Source organism: Venturia canescens, chromosome 4 (genome assembly GCF_019457755.1).
Source record: "Venturia canescens isolate UGA chromosome 4, ASM1945775v1, whole genome shotgun sequence".
Taxonomy (NCBI): Eukaryota; Metazoa; Arthropoda; class Insecta; order Hymenoptera; family Ichneumonidae; genus Venturia; species Venturia canescens.
The window spans coordinates 20,581,934-20,600,573 of NC_057424.1; the positions used below are offsets into that span (position 1 = coordinate 20,581,934).

The 18,640-nt window shown below is 40.9% G+C and overlaps 3 protein-coding genes across 6 annotated transcripts; all 3 read right to left on the reverse strand.

Moving 5' to 3' along the window:
- Positions 1-851: 851 nt before the first annotated feature.
- Ciao1 (cytosolic iron-sulfur assembly component 1) lies at positions 852-5,281 on the reverse strand. 3 transcript variants are annotated; one of them, XM_043416667.1, is made up of 5 exons: positions 5,068-5,272; positions 2,373-2,725; positions 2,203-2,311; positions 1,867-2,031; positions 852-1,772 (listed from the first exon to the last, which is right to left on the reverse strand). In XM_043416667.1, the coding sequence occupies exons 2-5, from the start codon at positions 2,691-2,693 to the stop codon at positions 1,504-1,506; spliced, it is 864 nt and encodes a 287-aa protein (XP_043272602.1). In that variant the 5' UTR covers positions 2,694-2,725; positions 5,068-5,272; the 3' UTR covers positions 852-1,503. The 3 variants fall into 3 exon arrangements, with proteins under 3 accessions (XP_043272602.1, XP_043272603.1, XP_043272601.1); XM_043416668.1 differs by lacking the exon at positions 5,068-5,272 and adding an exon at positions 4,199-4,327; XM_043416666.1 differs by lacking the exons at positions 852-1,772; positions 1,867-2,031; positions 2,203-2,311; positions 2,373-2,725 and adding exons at positions 2,779-3,509; positions 4,199-4,689 and having other exon boundaries at positions 5,068-5,281.
- A 1,116-nt stretch (positions 5,282-6,397) lies between these two features.
- fliI (FLII actin remodeling protein) lies at positions 6,398-13,055 on the reverse strand. Of its 2 annotated transcripts, XM_043416661.1 has the most exons (22): positions 12,770-13,055; positions 12,460-12,634; positions 12,201-12,311; positions 11,879-12,117; positions 11,639-11,800; positions 11,322-11,542; positions 10,951-11,167; positions 10,628-10,869; positions 10,421-10,512; positions 10,281-10,357; positions 9,958-10,204; positions 9,665-9,850; positions 9,263-9,571; positions 9,012-9,184; positions 8,775-8,901; positions 8,568-8,690; positions 8,284-8,487; positions 8,034-8,176; positions 7,666-7,917; positions 7,442-7,568; positions 7,175-7,357; positions 6,398-6,907 (listed from the first exon to the last, which is right to left on the reverse strand). In XM_043416661.1, exons 2-22 carry the CDS (start codon positions 12,520-12,522, stop codon positions 6,659-6,661), a joined length of 3,747 nt encoding a protein of 1,248 aa, XP_043272596.1. In that variant the 5' UTR covers positions 12,523-12,634; positions 12,770-13,055; the 3' UTR covers positions 6,398-6,658. The 2 variants fall into 2 exon arrangements, with proteins under 2 accessions (XP_043272596.1, XP_043272595.1); XM_043416660.1 differs by lacking the exon at positions 12,770-13,055 and having other exon boundaries at positions 12,460-12,740.
- A 414-nt stretch (positions 13,056-13,469) lies between these two features.
- LOC122409257 (alkaline phosphatase-like) lies at positions 13,470-18,141 on the reverse strand. The gene is made up of 8 exons (XM_043416664.1): positions 17,539-18,141; positions 17,217-17,443; positions 15,612-15,786; positions 15,331-15,509; positions 15,055-15,256; positions 14,635-14,970; positions 14,425-14,555; positions 13,470-14,174 (listed from the first exon to the last, which is right to left on the reverse strand). The coding sequence occupies exons 1-8, from the start codon at positions 17,645-17,647 to the stop codon at positions 13,725-13,727; spliced, it is 1,809 nt and encodes a 602-aa protein (XP_043272599.1). The 5' UTR covers positions 17,648-18,141; the 3' UTR covers positions 13,470-13,724.
- Positions 18,142-18,640: the final 499 nt, after the last annotated feature.

Below are 18,640 nucleotides of genomic sequence, written 5' to 3' on the forward strand. Positions count from 1 at the left end.
CAGAAATCGTTTGCCGAGGCTCAGGGTCTAAAAGCTTCGGTAAAAACCATTTGACGTGATTCGGGGAACGAATATACTCCGAGATTTTTCTCGAGAGAACCGAAACCGTGGTGTGAAATTCAAACATTGCTTGATCCTGGTTACCGGACGTTGCCGTTTGATTCGACAAAAGCCGTTCATCGCTCGATTCGCAAAAGTTTCTCAAAACGTTTTATATAAATAACGATCCGTCGTTGAATGGTCGAACTCAATAATTAACGAGTCTCGTCGTATTTCACTTCGTTAAGCCATTTTTTTACTAGAAACGAGCAAGCTTTATTCCCGAAGTGTTATCTCGATGGAACGAAAAATCTTTCTAGCTCAACGTAGTTATAATTATGCTATGATTTCGTTTTGGGCTTAAAATCTCGTGGACTTTTAATTGCACAAGATTTGCACGAAATGCTCGTAACGAGAAATAGAACATCGAGCTTTTTCCGCTTCTCCCGGCTCGTTTAAACCTCCGGTAAGTACTTTGAACAGTAGTACGCCTCGTTCTTTTTAAGCTCCTGCTTTTATTTACTTTTATTGGATCCATTTTTACCGATTGCGATACTCGAGAAGGCTCTTCCCAGCCCTTTTTCACGAAGAGTAACGCACATATTGATCCATGATGAGGAGCTTTTCGAGAATTTCTAAATAAGCATATTCATTTAGCAATTTATAAACTTATCCATTATTTTTTAAGAAAAAAACACGCGAAATATTATCTCACTTTTGAAGGGAAATGCGGATATGGGACATGGCATTAAGCTACAAAAGGTGTATTACGAAGAAATAATCGATATCGACGTAATATTTGTGTCACAGAATCATTTTTTTCTGCTTTATTGCTTGGCCTATTTATGAATAAAAATTACAAAATTATCATTTTCATTTCCCTCAGTAAAAGCGACGAAATATATAAAACACTACCGTGCCCATATCTTGTGCCCAACCCAAAGGTCTAACAGGCTCCAATCATTTGGATTTCAAGAGCTTGAGGTTTTAACAGTTATATAAACACGTACCCTTAGTAGCGTGTCTTCAAATTGAAGTATTTACCATGCACCTGTGCATATTGATTATTCATATCAACCGACCGATTCAAGGTCCTACATTATGTAGAGGTCGAAGTTGATTGCGAGGTGGTGGAGGACCAGATTCATTTTCATTCTTCCCACTGAACTTAGCCAATACTGGAACGCACACCTTCGTTCCGTCGATGGTTCCGGGAGGGAAAAAAAATGAGCTAATGGGAACTGACGACAAACACAAAAGTGTTAGACGCCAGAAAAAGATTTTTTGTCCAGATCTGCACAGGCATGTACGGATTGTGGGGGGGAAAGGATAAACATGCCTCAATGGACTGTCTTCTTTGGTCTCAGCATCGTATGATAAGACCTGACGAGAGTGTGCGTCCCAGTACCGTATCAGTTCACTGACTCTGCCGTACGAATTTTTATTCGTACAGCAAAGAGTCATTTATACGATCGTAAGAGGATCAGCGTCTCGTTTGGATGTGCTTACTTTTACTGAATCTTCAAGACTCGCGGCCAATATGCCGGCAAAAACCTTCAGAAAACCACGCTCAGAATTGGAATGATCGGTTAGTATGACGTGTATGTTATTGTGAACAGCGTCAAGAACATCGTGATGAGGCATCTCCCCCGTTACATAGAGATCGGCAGCTACATTTTTAAGGACGGTCGATCCCGAGCCAGCACACACGGCTACTGTCTTGATGGGCTTGTCTGAAATGGTGAACGGGCAAGTAAGGAAAGGAAAACAATTTTCATTCATATTCGTCAATGAGGCACATGTATGACTCGACGTATGATTTTGTACCTGTTTCAATGGCCCGTGCTATCCTGACATGAGGTAGGTCGGTTCGACGTTTGACCAAATTTACTGCTTCACTCGTTGTAATAGACTTGCCCCTCAACTGACAAATTCTGCCCATTCCATTTTCCGGGTTTCCACCAATTTCAATGGGTTTACTACTCTCGATATCTGTTTGATGAAATCAATGGTATGGAATATGATAACGAAGAGCGAATAAAGACCATAGCCTCCCAGAACTTATGAACAACGTCGCTGTTGCGATTGTGGTAAGCTAGTCTGGGAAGGTTTACGAAAATAATGAAAAATAAAAAAGGCTCTAGCGTAGATTGTTTTGCGTACCAAACGAATTGGCGAGCCAGTCGTTGACACCTCCCTTTATCGAGTCGAAACTTGTATGTGGTGAGTAAACTGCTATTTGTTTTTCTAAACATTTAGCAATGATTCTCTCCTAAAAATTATTTGCATCGGTACAGTACATAAAATTTTATGATTTCTAAGTGTTCATTTACCTTCCAATTTAAATTAGTGAGTCTTTTAAGAGGAGCGAATATGGGTGGATGATAAGAGACGATGAGATCTGCTCTGAGATCGATGGCTTCTTGCATCACATTTTCCGTAAGATCATTGGTGAGTAAAACGTGTTGAATGTTTTTTGGCACGGTAGGTTCAACCAGAAGACCAACGTTATCCCAAGAGGCTGCGAGCGAAGTATCCGCAAAGTTATTCATTGCCTCTACCACACGTTTCAGTGGAACGCCCATTCTGCTAATACTCTCAGTATATCTCCGACTCGCAGTAACAAAGATTGTGGAGCAGCGCGATAAGAGCATCTAACGGATTTCTGGTAACTAAAGCCTCAAGTCTGCAACAAGCACAAAGTGAGGGAGAAAGGAAAATTAAGGATTAGCACATAACTGCGAACATGATCTCCTTTGGTTTATCTAAATGTATCAATGCTTATTGGAAAGTTTTATGAAATTACGTTTCATACAATATTCCCTTCGTACATTATTTATTACAATCTTGCATATAACTAGAACAAAAACGTAAAAAAAAAAAATTTCTTCGCGTTAGCTCATCACTCATAATAGTTAATCGCTGTAGAACCAGATTTTAACGGTCGCATCATCACTTGCGGAAGCCAATTGTCCAGACACAGCTGGATTCCATTGTGTACAATTGACGTCTTGGGAATGAGCAGTATCGACCGAACAAACCAAATCGAAATTAGGAGCATCGACGTCGGAATTGTCGCAATTTTCTCGGAATATTCTAATGATATCGTCACCGCAGGCAGTTACAATTAAGCCAGTCAATTTGCACCAGTCAACGTCGTATATCGTCCGAGTGTGATAACCAGAGAGGGTGCAAACACATTTCCAAACGGATTGCCCATTCGAAGGTATCACTATTCCTGCCTTGTTTCCTTGTTTGTACTCTTGCCATATTTTTAAGGTCGCGTCGTCGCTACACGTGACCAAACGATCGCCTTTCGCGTTAAAAGACAAACTCCACACGGTCGATGTATGGGAAGCCAGGGTAGCTACGCAAGACCAGTCTCCATCTCCGCTATCCTCTTTAAAGATCTTGGCAGTATCGTCATAACTTGCGGATGCTAGAGTATCCTCGTGCGGATGCCATTTTACCTTAAATCGTATTTTGCTCTGTTGTTTTTTCTTTTTCTCGTAAGCCATCTATTCACTATTATAGAATTACGATCTAAGCTAATATTCGCTAATGGCCCATGCCAGTTGCAAACTATCAAATTTATGGGGAGGGAGATTGAAATACCATTCAGGTTTTAATCAAAATTGGTACAAGAGTTTTCAAAGTTCTGCACTTCAAAATGGCCTCTACGTCACTCTGAATACAGAAAAAATCTAACGTCAATGCAGCTCAAAGAGTTAGTAATGTCTGCCTCGTCTGGTATAACTGATTTTGTTGAGCTGGTAAAGATAATCGAGTTCAAGAATATTTAAAATGAATTCGAGGGTTTGAATTTTGAATGTGAAATTACATGCAATTTTTATAAAGCTGCACCTTATCTCAAACTAACCGAGCCACTCTACTTCATACGTAGATAACATTAATCAGCAAGATCCTTGAAATAATAGATTTTGAGGTTACTGATATTGGAAGCCAGTTCTGATGTCCCAATATTCATCCATTCTCCTAATAATTCATAGTTTTCTTAACCATCACTATTTTGTTAATGGTGAGCAATATTCATCATATGCAATTTTCACTATCCAACAGTGACGGTTAATGCATCATTTCAAGTTATTATTCCAATAAACCCAATCTTCTGTATACAATCATATGTATGGCGTCTAACCTTTTTGACGTCCTGTGTATGTGAATTAATAAGGGCTGCACACTCGTACTCATCCTCGTTAGACTCCCATATCCAAACAGATTTGTCACGACTACAAGTGGCCAGGGTACGGCCATCATTGGACCAAGCAACACTCTTAACCTCATTCTCGTGTCCCTCGAGCGTAATACAACATTCGAACTGATTGTCAGAGTTTCTTTCCCAAATGGCAGTAGTCGCATCAAAACTGGCAGAAGCAAGATATTTCCCACAGGGTGACCAAGCTATTTCTCTAATGGTCCTTGTGTGTCCTTCAGTCAGTATCATTTTTGTTGACCATTTAACACTTTCTTGATTTGATTGCTCTTTGCCAGTTCCGCTCCATATCCTAATTGTTTTGTCTTCACCACATGACGCTATCCAATTGCCTTGAGGATGCCAGCAAACGTTCCACACTCTGCCTCTGTGACCAGTCAAAATATGCTTCAATTCCAGTCTGCCCATCCTCTCCACTGAAAAACGATCATCGTACTCATCTTAGATTTATTTTAAAAATATCCTTTTATTTTTTCTTCATATCATTCAAGCAGTAATTTTCTGATGTGCAGAGTGTGAAATTTTTGTGGAACCGTACGCATTTTCACTATGCGTCTAGCTGTTTTTGTTTCAACATTCCTAGCTTACCTCAATGATACACATACACAATTGAATACGAGCTATTCATCTTATTATTATAGAAATCATATGCTCTCCCACGATGTAAATAATTCCTACTATTTCATTATTTTTATCGGCGATAACGAGGACTAGCAACAATGACAATCGATGAATAATAATGTTGTTGCACAAGACGAATTTTTTTACGTTTATATTTATTTTTTCGTACTTACCGCTGTCTAATTAAAAGTCAAGTAATAGAACTTCTGATTGATGGCTACTTGGGGGTTCCAAGGTATGTAATTGTCCGGCTACGACGGCTACGACCAAATTGGTTATGACACGACCGGAACCGGGAGAAGGACTAGTGGAGTAGACCGAGTCCGAGTAGGAGTAGACACAGCGACACAGCATTTACAGCACGCATAGAAAAAGCAATAGCAGGAACAGTAACAACGTAACAACAACGTTGCCAAATCCCGCCTTTTATTAGTTTGTTACCCTCCCACTAGGATCGTCGTCAGTCGTCACTTGCTTCACGATGACCGATACACAGCAAGAAGTGTCTCAAAGCAAACGGATTATAAAAAAAATAAAACTCTGCAGCGATGGTAGCGTAATCGTATTCCCAAAATGGCAGGAAAAAATAAACTAAATATTTAAATAAATAAAATAAAATTTAAAAAACGAGTCTTGACGACGCGGGTTTCCAGCGGCCATGCTGAGTTCACGATCAAGAAACGGCGTGAACCCAGCCAAACAGTGGAGTCTATAAATGAATAGGAAGGAAGGAGAGTAAAATAATGCCTATTCCTTTTTTGAGTGATCCTGGATGCCTTGATTGCCTTGGGTATTGCATTGAGTGACATCCCCTGGGCCCCTGGTTCAGTTTACGTGTGAAGTAACTAAAAATAACAGGGAAGAAAAACACGTCGTACATCGATTGCATTAGAACGCACAATGGCTTTGGTGCGGGGAATATTTTTACCCATGAGAAGGGGAGGAGTAAAAACAGCAGCAAATAATTTTATAACAGTCACTACTTCGTCATTCCTCAAAAAAAAGAATACCATTGAGTCTAATAGACCACAAGATGGAAATTTGATCGGTCGGCGTGCCGCGGCGACAACTGCGAGTACAAGGTCAGGAGCAATACTTCCGGAACCAAAAACTACGCCATTCGGTTTCTTCGGAGTAATTTTTGGAGTCGTCCTCGGTCTATTCATTGGGGCCGCCATCAGTAAAAACGTCGCAAATTTCCTGGAGGAGAATGATCTTTTCGTGCCATCGGACGATGACGATGACGACGATTAGTTCCTGGAGCTTTTGCTGTAGTTGAAGAATGTCTAGAAGGTCTGTTTATTACCGTCGACCTAGAACGAATTTGCTGTGGATTATATTAGTCCCAGCCAAATTTGATCAAACTTAGCTATAACATTAGCTTTTTTTATGCTATTCCTGCCCTGTTATTTGCTAAGATTATATTTGCTGCTTTTATGACCTTACATTCATGTCTCTTTTAATAAGCTAGAACACATGAATACTCGTAAATACCTTTATATATAGTGTTAAGTATTTATATTTTATTGTTTGATTATTCAGTTCCAATGTTATGTACAAATGTAATTTTTATTTTATTGGTTCAAAGAACCTTTCATTGTGCATATGGCAATGTTATTGTATAAATAAATGAGGCAACACGATTTGTTTATGCCGATTGGCAATGTCCTTGGAAAATGGCCTAGTAAATACCAATGGAGTGTATCTAAAAAGCCATATCGATGACAACATTCGGTGACAAATAAAAATGGGTGAGAGGTTATTTCACTCCGGCTGTTTCTTATGCATGCCCCAGCCATGAAAGCACTTGGTGAAACGTCGCGATTCTTTGCCTTTCGCAGTAAGGAACAACTTGCGAGGTTTCTCAGGTTGTTTTACTCGCAAATGTTGAATATAAACCTGCGCAGATTTGTAAGCAAGTTTGATCTCCACTTCGGAACAGCGTGCCCCGAGCCACAAAAATACTTGCTCTCCGTTGTCCAAAATCATGATATCGTCATCGGCCAAATCATCCTGCATGATCATAATTCAATAGTTATCCATGTTGTTAATTATACGATAGCACTTAATAGAAAAAACAAATGGGAATAACCGATATGATTATGTTTCGCATTCAAACAAAATAATGTAACGTCCTAATATTTTGAAGTAGAAAAATAGAATCCCAACCATGTATCATAGACAACGAAATCTTTTTAGAATATACAACAACCGAATAATTCCCTATTACAGCCAGTTTTTTTCGTTCATCTTATTGGAGCAAAGGGAATGTAATTTTACCTGACAAAAATCGGTACACTTTTCACTAATGACAAAGTATCCTTTTTCGTTGGAACATCTGAAGAGCCGCGTATAATTCATGTAATCTGCGTCGGTATCGTATGGCTTTTTCCCTCCCAATCCAACCCAAAAGAAATTATCGGGCTCTTCGCCCTCATTCAACACTTGAAGGCTCATCCACGGCTGTAAGAACAATATCGATTAAACTATGCACTTATGTTAGATGCACTGTTAAATATGAGCCATAAGACTCTTGAGAAAACTCACGTTGTTGAACATTTCCTCAGCAATTTCCTGAACGAGTCTAGCATCCTCGCCATCTGCTTTAGAGCCTATCCAAACGTAAACTATTCCAGTCTCATCGTCATTGTTAAACGGCACATTGAGAATGTAACTGTTGAGCGGCATGAAAATGATAATTAAAACATGATAAAACGAATACAGACTATTCATTCAGTTGAGAGAGGAGGAACAAGATGTTCGTTACTTGCCAAAATGACGAGTTTAATAGACTGGCGTCCGGTTGTATTTGAACTAGTCTGGTACATAACGCGCTGCCGTTTCGTCTCAAATGAAAAAATTCCACTTTACTCGTACCAGCTGTTTTCGGCTGTTTTCTTTTGCCCTGGTGTATTATGAATTTTCTTTTAAAGTGTGCCATGAACTTTAAATTTTCCTGTTGTTGGTGCGTTCGCACAACTTCTAATTTTTCGCCAAATATCGATTTAAATTTCTTCTGCATCCTGCAACACAAACCGAAACATCTTAGTGAAAGCTTGAAAATGATTTATCTTGTATTTTATATCTCTGGCTCCCTCGATTCGAGTCACACTCAGTAGAGCAATCGATTTTTCATTACCCAAAGGTGAATGTGAGCCAGCCCATGTTTCCTGCGTCGCGACCTTGCCAGAAGTACATGATGCATTGGAAATCATCCTCGTATTGCTCCTCATTGGCGGCGCCGGTAACATTGTTTTCATCGTTTTCAGCAACGTCTAACGGCTGTAGTTTATTTGTTTATTTTGTTTTTCCACAGGCGACATACAAATTACAAATGAATGAGGAGTCACAAAAGATTGTTGTAATATTGACTGGAGTCAGACACTTACCATCCAATATCTGCATAGAAAAACGTAACAGTTGCCACTGTAAAAATGACCCAGCTCATCCTGTGGTAGACGAACAAATTTGCGTTTTTCCAAGACAAAAGCTTCCATTGCTTCGAGATCTTCGCTCCATTCGGACATGAGCTGTTGGGCCTCCGAAATTGACATTTGTGGTCGGCGTGGCATAAACAAAGCAGCTAAATCGGCCTATCGATATTTTCAGAATCAGTCATTTTATTCTTAAACGAATGCTCAAACTATTGTAAGGTAAATGAGATTTTTTTCACCTTCGTATCTTGTTGCTTAGCCCATTTGGTCAAATCAGCCCCCGTTTTTGCTACGGATTCGGCTGTCCTCGTGAAATCGACCGCAATCACTTCGTCCCATCCAGTAAATTTGGACTTGAATATCTGCACATCAATTTTCGAATAAACTACTCTGTGCTCGAATGAAAAAATAGGAGAGAAGATGATGACTGATGCTTGTTTACATACCTGAGACTCAGTGCCTTCCTGCAGCCTCGTAACCATCGCATACTCAGGCCTTTCAATCATGTTAAACAACTCTTGAGAAAGCTTGACCGCTGCGGCTCGCACTAACCGCGTTGATTTCTTCCCAAACCTTTTTTTTAGTTAAAATAATGACGTGTTAAAAAAACAGTGAAGTAGAACGAACAGGGTATCGAAGCTACTGCTGCCAATTGTTAAAATGAATGCCACCATTTATCCTACCATACATAAACATCCAAGTAACAGTCTAGTATGTAGACGTTGCGATTATTGAGAAGATTATTGGTGAGCTTCCCATTTGGTACTTCGACCTGTGGTAATTCGAGGTATCCCATACCCAGCCGCACTTGATAGAGGCGTGGAACTATCGGTACGAAGTTTGGGTCGACGTGATCCTATTGATGGAGAATGGAAAAGGTGTACATAGAGGAGGTAACATAGCCAATACACTACCGCAGTTGTCGTTTACTCACAAGTATCGAATTAGGAGTGACGACCTTGGAACCGAAACACGACCAGAAATCCTCAGACTCCGTCCCCATGATTTCGGTTATTATCTCCGATTTATTCTTTCTCTCATTCTTATTGATTTTCTCAGCCATCAAACGGGATTTCGACTTGAGTGTGTTTTTGGCTCTGGTACCGTACCACATGAATATTTTGCTGCCCGTATCGAGAACAAAGACGTAACCTGGATCGAGACTGCTGACAGATACCGGCACAGGTTCTAGGTGTATCGAGGCACCTGCCGCGTGTACTCGAAAGAGCCTCGTTATTGCTGGCTGCCGTCCAGTGAATCATCAAAAATGAGATTTTAGTAAATTGAAGTGGAAAATGGTGAGAAAAAAGAGAAAGGAAGCTACTGGGAGTCTAACCGTATCTTCGACTGTGTAGAAGCCCGACGATGTCCTACCCCCTTCGATGTACGTTATGTCAGAATCAAAGAGCATTATAAATTCATCCGACTCATCTCCTTGTTCCTCACGTATCGTTCGACACTGGGCGCCTAAGAAGTTGCGTAAATTCACCGCATGGATTGCTGCACAGGCTCGCTTATCCAGCTACACAGTAAAAAAAACAAATAAATGTACTATCGGTAAATTGTTTTTTCTCGATTAGACTTCAAATGGGAAACGCATCCATGCCTCACGGATATGTATTATTTTACCGTAGCTTTTTCTCCGATCCAAAAGTAAATGGCCCAAAGAAGGGATCCACTCTCGTCAACTCCGGTTTTCAAAACGATATAACAATCACCCTCGTAAAACTTGCCATGCGCCACCTCCTCTATTTGATTTGGAAGAAAATTCTCGATTTCCCAAATGGAAAGGCCTGGTACACGACCTGCATCTTGATCGAATATTTCGGAATAGTCAAGTGGGGGCTTTTCCAGCGTCTCATCCCATCTCTTTGGTCTTGTTACACAAACATTACGAATTACATGTAGGACACAGGTGGTGATCGTAATCGATTGAATTGTGATAATCTTACTTTAGGGACTCGGCAGCTCTGGTGTCTTCCAAGCTTTTCTCTTTATTATTTTTTTCTGTAGCAATGTCTTTCATTCCCTGTAATTATAAAATATAATGAGAGAACATTCAAAGTATTGTCGAATGCGTACAGGTACTCACTTTGAGAATTTTAGCTTGATCTTGATCAGCCTCTTCCTGATCTCGTCTTCTTCGCAATCTCATTTTACGTGCAATCGGATCTTTACTGCTGTCTAATGGGAATAAAAATCATAAATAATACTCGAGCAATGCAATCGAGTGAGGCTCTTATCTACTACTCTTATTATCTTGCATATCCTTCGAGATGATGACGAACTCAAAACTTACTTGCAGCTTGAGCGAGTGCGGGAACTTTAGCACCAGCCAGTCGTAATTGATGCTGAAGAGAAAAGTCTATATTGTAAAACTCGATGCCCGATCCTCGTTGAATCTCGGTTGGCTTTGGAGGCATAATCAAATTAGGATTGTCTCGCAGATCGAGTCGCTCTAAATCAGTAAGTAGATGAATCGCATCTGGCAACGTGATCAATCGATTACAAGTCAGTATTAGTTGCTTCAACGATCCACATCTGTAAAATGGAAACCAAAAGATATTAATATCGGGTTGGACATATTCAGATCAAGACGAATGTCTTCAAAAACGCAAGTGCCTGCACAATCCTTCGGGAATCATCTCCAGATGATTATTCGCTGCAGAAAAAACTTGCAAAGACGAGAGCTTCCCGATACCCGAGGGAATACCTTCGAAGTCCAACATATTATCATTGACGTACAGCCTGCGCAGACTTAATATCTTGCATATGGAATTTGGCAGTGCAGTCAATTTGTTTCGACAGAGGTTAAGCGTTTCCAATTTCTGCCACATTTCTGTGCAATGAAAATATATTGAAAATTAACTGACTAGAAAAATGAAATTGGATATAAAATATTGGTTTGAAATTTCGGATGACACCCCAAAAGATCTATTGAGCTCAGTTCAACTGTAACAACTATGCCAAGGTCACTAAGTCATTATACAAACCTATTGCTGTTGAAAGTTCTGATATGTGATTGTCGCTGAGATTGAGTCGTCGCAAATTTGGTAAAGAGTAAAGAGCATCAGGTACACGAGGAAGAGCATTTTGTGATAGATCCAATTCTTGAAGATTCGTCAAACTCTCTAGCCTTGAGGGAATATTATGCAGCGTACGTTGAGTATTTCTCATTTGAAGCTCAGTAAGATTCATCAATGATGGTAATTGTCTGCATCAATTAAGTCAACACCATATAGAATTAAGATGCACAATAATCAGTGAAAGAATTAGAGTAACTAGAAAACAGTTGACTATAAGTTCCTACCTAAGCTGGAAATGTCCAAGTGGATTGTGATTGAGATTGAGCGACTGTAAATTGGCTAGCCGTCGAGTCTGCGGCGGCAAAGTCTCCAGTCGATTATGGCTCAGGTCCAGAAAAAGAAGATCCGTCAGGTGAATGAAAAGCGTATTTGGAATTGTGTCTATGCTACAAAACAATTGATGAAATTACATTGTAAAGAGAGCAAGAGAGAATGAGCAAAAAAGTCTAGAGCGCTGCACTTACTGATTGTGACTGAGATTGAGATTAAGCAACGAACGAGCTTTCTCCAGGCCATCAGGTACTTCCTTCAGATTGTTGTGGCTCAGATCTAACGTAGTCAGCTCTTCCAGGTGGAACAATTCAGCAGGTATACCACTTGTTTTGACATTATTATGCCTTATGTTGAGAGTTCTGAGGCAGCCGAGTTGCGTTAATTCACCATAAAGTCGTTCCAAATTATTTTTCACCAAAGACAAGTGTTCCTAGCAAAAGAAAGTATTGAAAAATGCACATCTTTTTTTCAATATACCAACACGACTATTTACATCTTAGGAAAGGTTCTTACCAATTTGAGTAACTTTCCTAATTCCTCTGGTATTTCCTCTAATTTAGTTCTGTCCAATTTGAGCCATTGGATACCAGTCATAAGACGAACTGATACTGGAAATTTGGATTCCTAGTGGGCGAATGTTAATACTTGTATGATTAAATGATTGAATCGAGTTTAGAGATAGCAGATGCTCAACAATGATTGACATTCTCAAAAAATGAATGTTCGCTCATTATTAAGGACTAAAAACAAATAAAGGTTAATGAAAACGTACACCGAAATCATTGCAGCTAAAATCGACACCTCGAACAAACGGTAATACCCCGGTATTTGCCATAGTACCGGAATATACAAGAAACCTGCTTGTCCGATTAGTTTCCCAGTATTGTAGATCAATCCGTATACTGAGTTAGAGCTAATGCAGCTCCCAATGCTAGCTTGAAATGCAGCTAAAAGAAGTATGACAAGATCACCATCACCAACGATTAATTCATCGATTTGATTGGGGCCAACAGAGTACAGAGGTACAGACCGTACAAACTCTGGAGCTATACTATCTATATACGCTATACGATACATTTTACCTGTTTTACCGTTCTGTCGTCTATATATACTGCCACCCTGTTATCTCAGGGGAGTAACACCAGCGGCAAATCAGCTGGCTTAGTCCCCTTATTTCGACTTTCGACTTTTTTGTTTTTGTTCAACGCCAATTGTTTGGACGGTGTTCGAAAAATTGAAGCGTTTCTTTAAAAATAATAACCTCGAAAAACCGAATTGAAAAATTCGTCAAAGTTAGCTAAGTTTTTTAATATTTTATGCCGACGAGGTTCAATTCAGGTTCAATCGATGCTGAATCGTCTGACGGTGACAAATTAAGATTTGTTTCATTATAGTTTACGTAAAAAAACTAAAAAATGAATATTTAACAAATTTCTCATTATCGGCTATAATACCGACAAAAGTTAATCCCACAAAATTTGTCCCTTTTGTAATTTCGACTGCGATCCTTTCACAATCGTTTGGTGGTGATAGTTCAATCAATTGGAACATTTGTTCAAAAATAATAACTTCAAAAAATAAGTTATAATTTTAATAAAACTAGCATTAGTTATCATCGTGGTTATCGTACAGTTGTTAGGGAACTTTTTTTTTGGGTAGAGCAGGATTAGGATTTCGTCACACGAGTTTCTAGCAGGATAGAAATTGCAATAGTACGCGAGCCCGATGATTTTTACGATCGTTTGGATAAATCAGGGGATACAAATATATTTTACTTCAACGTTTTGAAATTACCAACCGAGAATCGATTTTATACATTCAAACATGTTCTATATACATTTTTTATGTTATATTTACGTATATCGAATCACTATAGTGCAGTTCACATAAATGATTTCGGAACACGATGAGAACGGAGATATATAACAATTGCTGGGTTACGCCCATGCTCGTGCACGGGCTACATGTATATTATATACAAATAGTTCATTAAAAAACAAAATCATAACCCCACAGTCGATCAGAAAAAAATGTGCATTAAAAAAACAGCGAGAGAATAATAGCGTAACCGACTAGCAGCTTCGAAGAATCACCAGCCACTAGGGACGCAGTAAGACTGAGGGTTGGTACCGTTGCCCTCGCAGTTTTAACTGTGGCCGTGTATCTCACTCGATCGGTAACAACCATCCCGCTCGATATAGCCGCACTGTTTGGCTCGACGGAGGGTCCGCAGTCCGCACTTCGACCACGAAGACCAAAAACGGCCGAAGAGGAATTCGAAACGCTCGAGTCGATTGTTCTTTTAGCCTGAATGTTGATACAACGATCAGCGTGGCGAGATTGAAGACAAGCAACGTACGATATCGCATGGGGTATGTAACTCTGATCGAAACTGCCGGAAAAAAGAACTGTCGAAAGCGGGCCTATCGCAAATACTGGGACATCCTCACCACCGTGAGTCGCCCATGCTCGTGGAACGCCCGCTGTCTGAAATGAACGCCAAACATTAGTCGTTCTTAGAAGTGATAAAAATAACGTCAAGCATTAAAATGCTCTGCTGCGTTCTTAGTGAAAAAAAGGTGAACAATGGAGGATCCTTCGTGACAACACACACACACAAGTTTACTACAAATACACAACAAAGAACTTAAGAAAAGGAAAGGAATTTCGACAAGTTATTTTGACGATCGTAAATTGAAAAAGATTTCCAACCACACGAGAGACAAAGAACGCTCACCTGTATCGCGTTTTGATCGTCTCTGCTATTCCGTCTGATGTCCTTACGTGTTTCCGAGTACCCAGGCCCATTTCCGTATAACAGAGTTGTGTAAGGTTTCCCATCGAGATCCGAGGTCTTAGTATCCGATCCTGTTCGCATAGCGAAAACGAAAGGAGAGGGGGAGCGATAAATGAGCGCAAATTTCGACAGGAAGTGAGGTTAACTGACCGAAGATTGGATTGCCGCGACGAGTACCGAGACCGCCGAGAGTCATAACGTGAGAGTGATCAGCCGTGACGACAATCAGTGTCTCTGAAATGTCGACTTCTCTTACAACAGCTTGTACCGCTTCCTCGAACGCGAGGGTTTCGTCCAGAGCTCTGTAAGCGTTGTTGTAGTGATGTGCGTGATCGATTCTACCGCCTTCGACAAAGAGAAAATAACCCCGCGGGTTTTTGGCCACTATGCGTAAAGCTTTTATGGACATTTCAGCCAGCGAAGGATCACCGCTCTCGTTGATATTTCGATCGACGTGAAAATCCATGTGAGAGTAGGCAAACAAACCTGCGGCGATTGACAGCGTTTCAGCAGAACAATAAACGTTGAAAAAATCGTTTTGTGCGGGCGGCCTGTCGTCCCCGTACCTACCGAGAAGATGATCCGTCGTTTGTGGATCAACATTTTCAAGGTCAGCCTTGTTCGCGACGTATCGCGCGGCGAGTCCTCGACGATTTCGAATCCATTCGTCGATCAAATTTCTCCCGTCGAGTCGCCGTCCCTCTTTTTCTGGCTCCTCGGGATCGGTCGTCACCGTAGGCACAAAACTTCGTCTGCCTCCGCCGAGTATCACCTACCGCGAATACGATCGAAATACAATTTCAAACGATCACTCTTTCAATGCGAACGCGGAGACGCGGAACTCACGTTAATTCCGCGTCCGGGTTCCTCCTCCAACAACTGAAGAGCAATGTCTTTGCAAAGTGGTCGAGCGCTTGGTGGCACTTTCGCGTCGTCTTCCCAGTAACGACTCGGGGCGTGAGCGTATAAGGCCGCGGGAGTGGCGTGAGTCACTCTCGTCGTTGTCACCAGTCCCGTCGATTTACCTGCAAGCACGAAAGTCTCACTCGGACATTCGTTTATGCTTATGACAATTACGGCTCCCATCCGCCGATGATTCTATTATACGAATTTCAATGGCGGCGTACCCCGTTGGTGAGCCCACTGAATAATCGATGGAACCCGAGCATCGACGCTCGATCGGCAATTTTCAAACTCGCTCGATGAATCCACACCGACCGTCTCATAGTTGGCCTTCACGCCGCAAAGAAGGGCGGTGGCGCACGCTGAGGATTCGCCAATCTGGGCGTCTATGTTGTAAGTCTGTGCAACAGTAAAATAGAGAGAGCACGGAATGTGGGCGCGCTTTTATGGCGACTGCAGTATTCGCACTCGCGGTTTAACGCTTTTAAACCGATTGCATCTTATAAAGTGAAGTGTCAAAAAAATCAGTTGAATTTTCAGACAGTTTAGGAGCGTTCTTGCTGTGAAAAATCAATAAAAATTTGGGCCAAATAACATGTAACCTTTTATGCAAGTCAAGACACATTCAGTGATATCTCCGTCAAAAATGATGCTAAAAATATGGAATTTTTTGGGCAACATGTCAATTTTTTCAGTTTTCTTAGCAGATTTTCTGAGATTATATTAATAATAATCTGTTCCCGTGCAGTTTTTTGAGGCTAGGATCGTCACCGTCCGTGTTTTCGACTGAGCATTCACCAGTTTTTCGTCTTTTTTTTCCCAACTTTTCTTTAAAGTGTATGCAACATTGCTGAACTATAAACTGTCGTAACTTTTGGGTAAAAAAATGACTGTACGGCCTCAACTTCCTCGGTAATTTGACAAAGTAAGAGGAATCGGGGATGCAAAATTATGAATATTTTTTTACGTTTCTTCGTTAAATTCTGCGTATTTTTCATTCGTTATACATTTGGTTGACAGATTTCGTTTTCAAACAAGCTTCATATTTTCCTGTCATCAAAGTTTTAATATTAAAAAATGAGAATTTTGTTCGATATTATCGTTTGCGTCACATTCTCCAGGAGAAGCCAGGGATTCGCTAGTGCGCGATTGTCGTGATCGTCTGAAAAAAGTGGCTAATCGGTCTCCATCACGTAGCATTCCCAAAAATGATCTGAAATCAAAAAACCAAAAATTTCTATTATATAAAATCTACTGGCTGCCTGAACCTATGAAATCAATAAGAAGTCAAAAATCGAGAAAATTTCGCTTCTCTGAATCGTCAGTACCTCTTTCTCACATTCTATCTCGCTCTTGAAAATGCCACAAAAATTTGATAAACAACAATCGCTTGGATTCAGCTTCAGGCTCCAGCAAAAATTATAGGATCAATAAAAATTTTTGGTTCTTTTTTTTCTTCATTTCAAATAATTTTCAAAGATGGAGACCGATTTTTTACCTCAAGCCTTAACGAATAAACGTGAAAAAAAACTTGAATTGTTGCACTTCGGTGAAGAGATGAAAAAATAAAGCGAATTTCATAGTTTTCGACAATTCGATGCAAACTTTCCATAAAAATGAAAAGCACCATCCAGAAAATATCGAGAAATTAACATGATTGGCTTCCAACAGTATCAAGTTTTGTGCAGAAAACAAGAAAAAATTCAAGCAAAAAGAAGAATTTGAATTTTCCATAACAAGGGTTGCGTGCTTCCGCAAAAGTAAATTGGCCGAACTCGTCGAGTTACGATGGAAAAGAAAGCGATTTAAAAAAAGCGCGAAAAGCTTACCCTCGCGAGAGCGACAGCAGGGAAACGATCCCACGCAAGTTGAGCCTCTTCGCCACTGTTACCACGTCGTTGGCCGTAGAGAATACGCGCTGCTGTAAGTGTGCTCAGACCCATTCCGTCCCCCACAAAGAGTATGACCCCCCGAGCCGTTTGACCATTAGCTCCGAGACTGTTTCGAATTCTGGCCTCGATGCCTTCTGCCGCGGCCTCGTACCAAACGCGTCTCTCTGGGAACGCAATCAATGAAATTTCCGTCATCAGTCTTGTATGTGAGAAATGTGGTAGGGACGCGTTCGAAGAGGCTTCGAACAATGTTCGTTACCTCGGTCACCAGCCAGGACGACGTGCAGCAGAAGTATAGTAGCGGTGGCAGCGCTAAGGGTGAGCAGATGAAGGGAGGAAGCGGCGCCGCCGCTTTTCGAGGCCAGCATACCTTGCGAGAAGGAGCGAAGAGTCCTTGGAAGCGGACAGCGCGACCTTTTTATTATCTTGTCGACTGAAATAATTACTTTCTGTGGGTTTTGTCACAGCCTATTGCTCTGTAAGCAGCATCGTTTGTGCCAAATCAGGATTAAGATAACCCGAACACCGCGTTTACACATGACACAAGATCCAAGCCCACAAACACGGCTTGTCTTCGGTTCAGCGACTCCCTTGTTTTGAGGCAAACGCTCTCGTAGCTTTTCTCCATAGGACGCTGAGGACGCGGGTACTCAAAAGCGAGAGCTCCTCTCGTCGTTGATCGCGATTCTCTCAAGACCAACATAATCCCAAAACAGGGGTAAACAAAGTTCAAGTTAAAGTAAAACGGCACGGGAGAAGAGAACGGGTCGGCAATGACAAGCCAGGCTGGCGAGCAAGCACGCTCGAGATACACCCGCACTGGTAAGATGCGACGCGAATGATTGAGCCACCTCCCCTGCCTTTTTTTTTTTACTATACCTGCGCGTTGTCGTCTTCATTGCGATGCTACTACAATTTGCCATCAGGGCGTACTGGACGATGAGCTTTGTACGCAGACGCATCCCGAGCTAGTATGCATATAGGTAATGTTCTGCTGGCGATTACAAACTTCGTAAACTGCTTTAATTCTGCATAGATTAAACGATGAAGCATTTCGAGGATAAATTTTATATACATTTTGCCAAATAAAATACTCTTGAAAGAGATTTTGGCCTAGTTTCTTCAACAATTTCCTACCACCTTTTTCTTCTCCAGTTTTCCATTTATCATGACCTTGACCACGTCTACAAAGCGCGATGAAAGCCCGTTTTTGAGACCAACTTTTAAGTGTACTGCTCGTAAACGAACTAAAACTTTTTACTTTCGATGGAAAACATGCTGCATGCAAAAATTTGTTAAAAAGCTGACCGTTGTCAAACGCATAACTTCCAGCTTTGCCCGTGCGGACAGTCGGGAGCTAA

What these genes read in the sequence shown, in the direction of transcription:
- Ciao1 (XM_043416666.1), bottom strand. Translation starts at nt 4,681, where the DNA reads ATGGGCAGACTGGAATTGAAGCATATTTTGACTGGTCACAGAGGCAGA. An exon ending in ATACACAGGACGTCAAAAAG is followed by an intron (nt 3,510 to 4,198) that starts GTTAGACGCCAT and finishes ATACGATTTAAG; the next exon opens with GTAAAATGGCATCCGCACGA.
- fliI (XM_043416661.1), bottom strand. Translation starts at nt 12,522, where the DNA reads ATGGCAAATACCGGGGTATTACCGTTTGTTCGAGGTGTCGATTTTAGC. An exon ending in CTGAGGAAATGTTCAACAAC is followed by an intron (nt 7,358 to 7,441) that starts GTGAGTTTTCTC and finishes TTGTTCTTACAG; the next exon opens with CCGTGGATGAGCCTTCAAGT. An exon ending in AGTGTACCGATTTTTGTCAG is followed by an intron (nt 6,908 to 7,174) that starts GTAAAATTACAT and finishes ATGATCATGCAG; the next exon opens with GATGATTTGGCCGATGACGA.
- LOC122409257 (XM_043416664.1), bottom strand. Translation starts at nt 17,647, where the DNA reads ATGCTGGCCTCGAAAAGCGGCGGCGCCGCTTCCTCCCTTCATCTGCTC. An exon ending in CGTCCTGGCTGGTGACCGAG is followed by an intron (nt 17,444 to 17,538) that starts GTAACGAACATT and finishes TTGCGTTCCCAG; the next exon opens with AGAGACGCGTTTGGTACGAG. An exon ending in AACCCGGACGCGGAATTAAC is followed by an intron (nt 15,257 to 15,330) that starts GTGAGTTCCGCG and finishes TATTCGCGGTAG; the next exon opens with GTGATACTCGGCGGAGGCAG.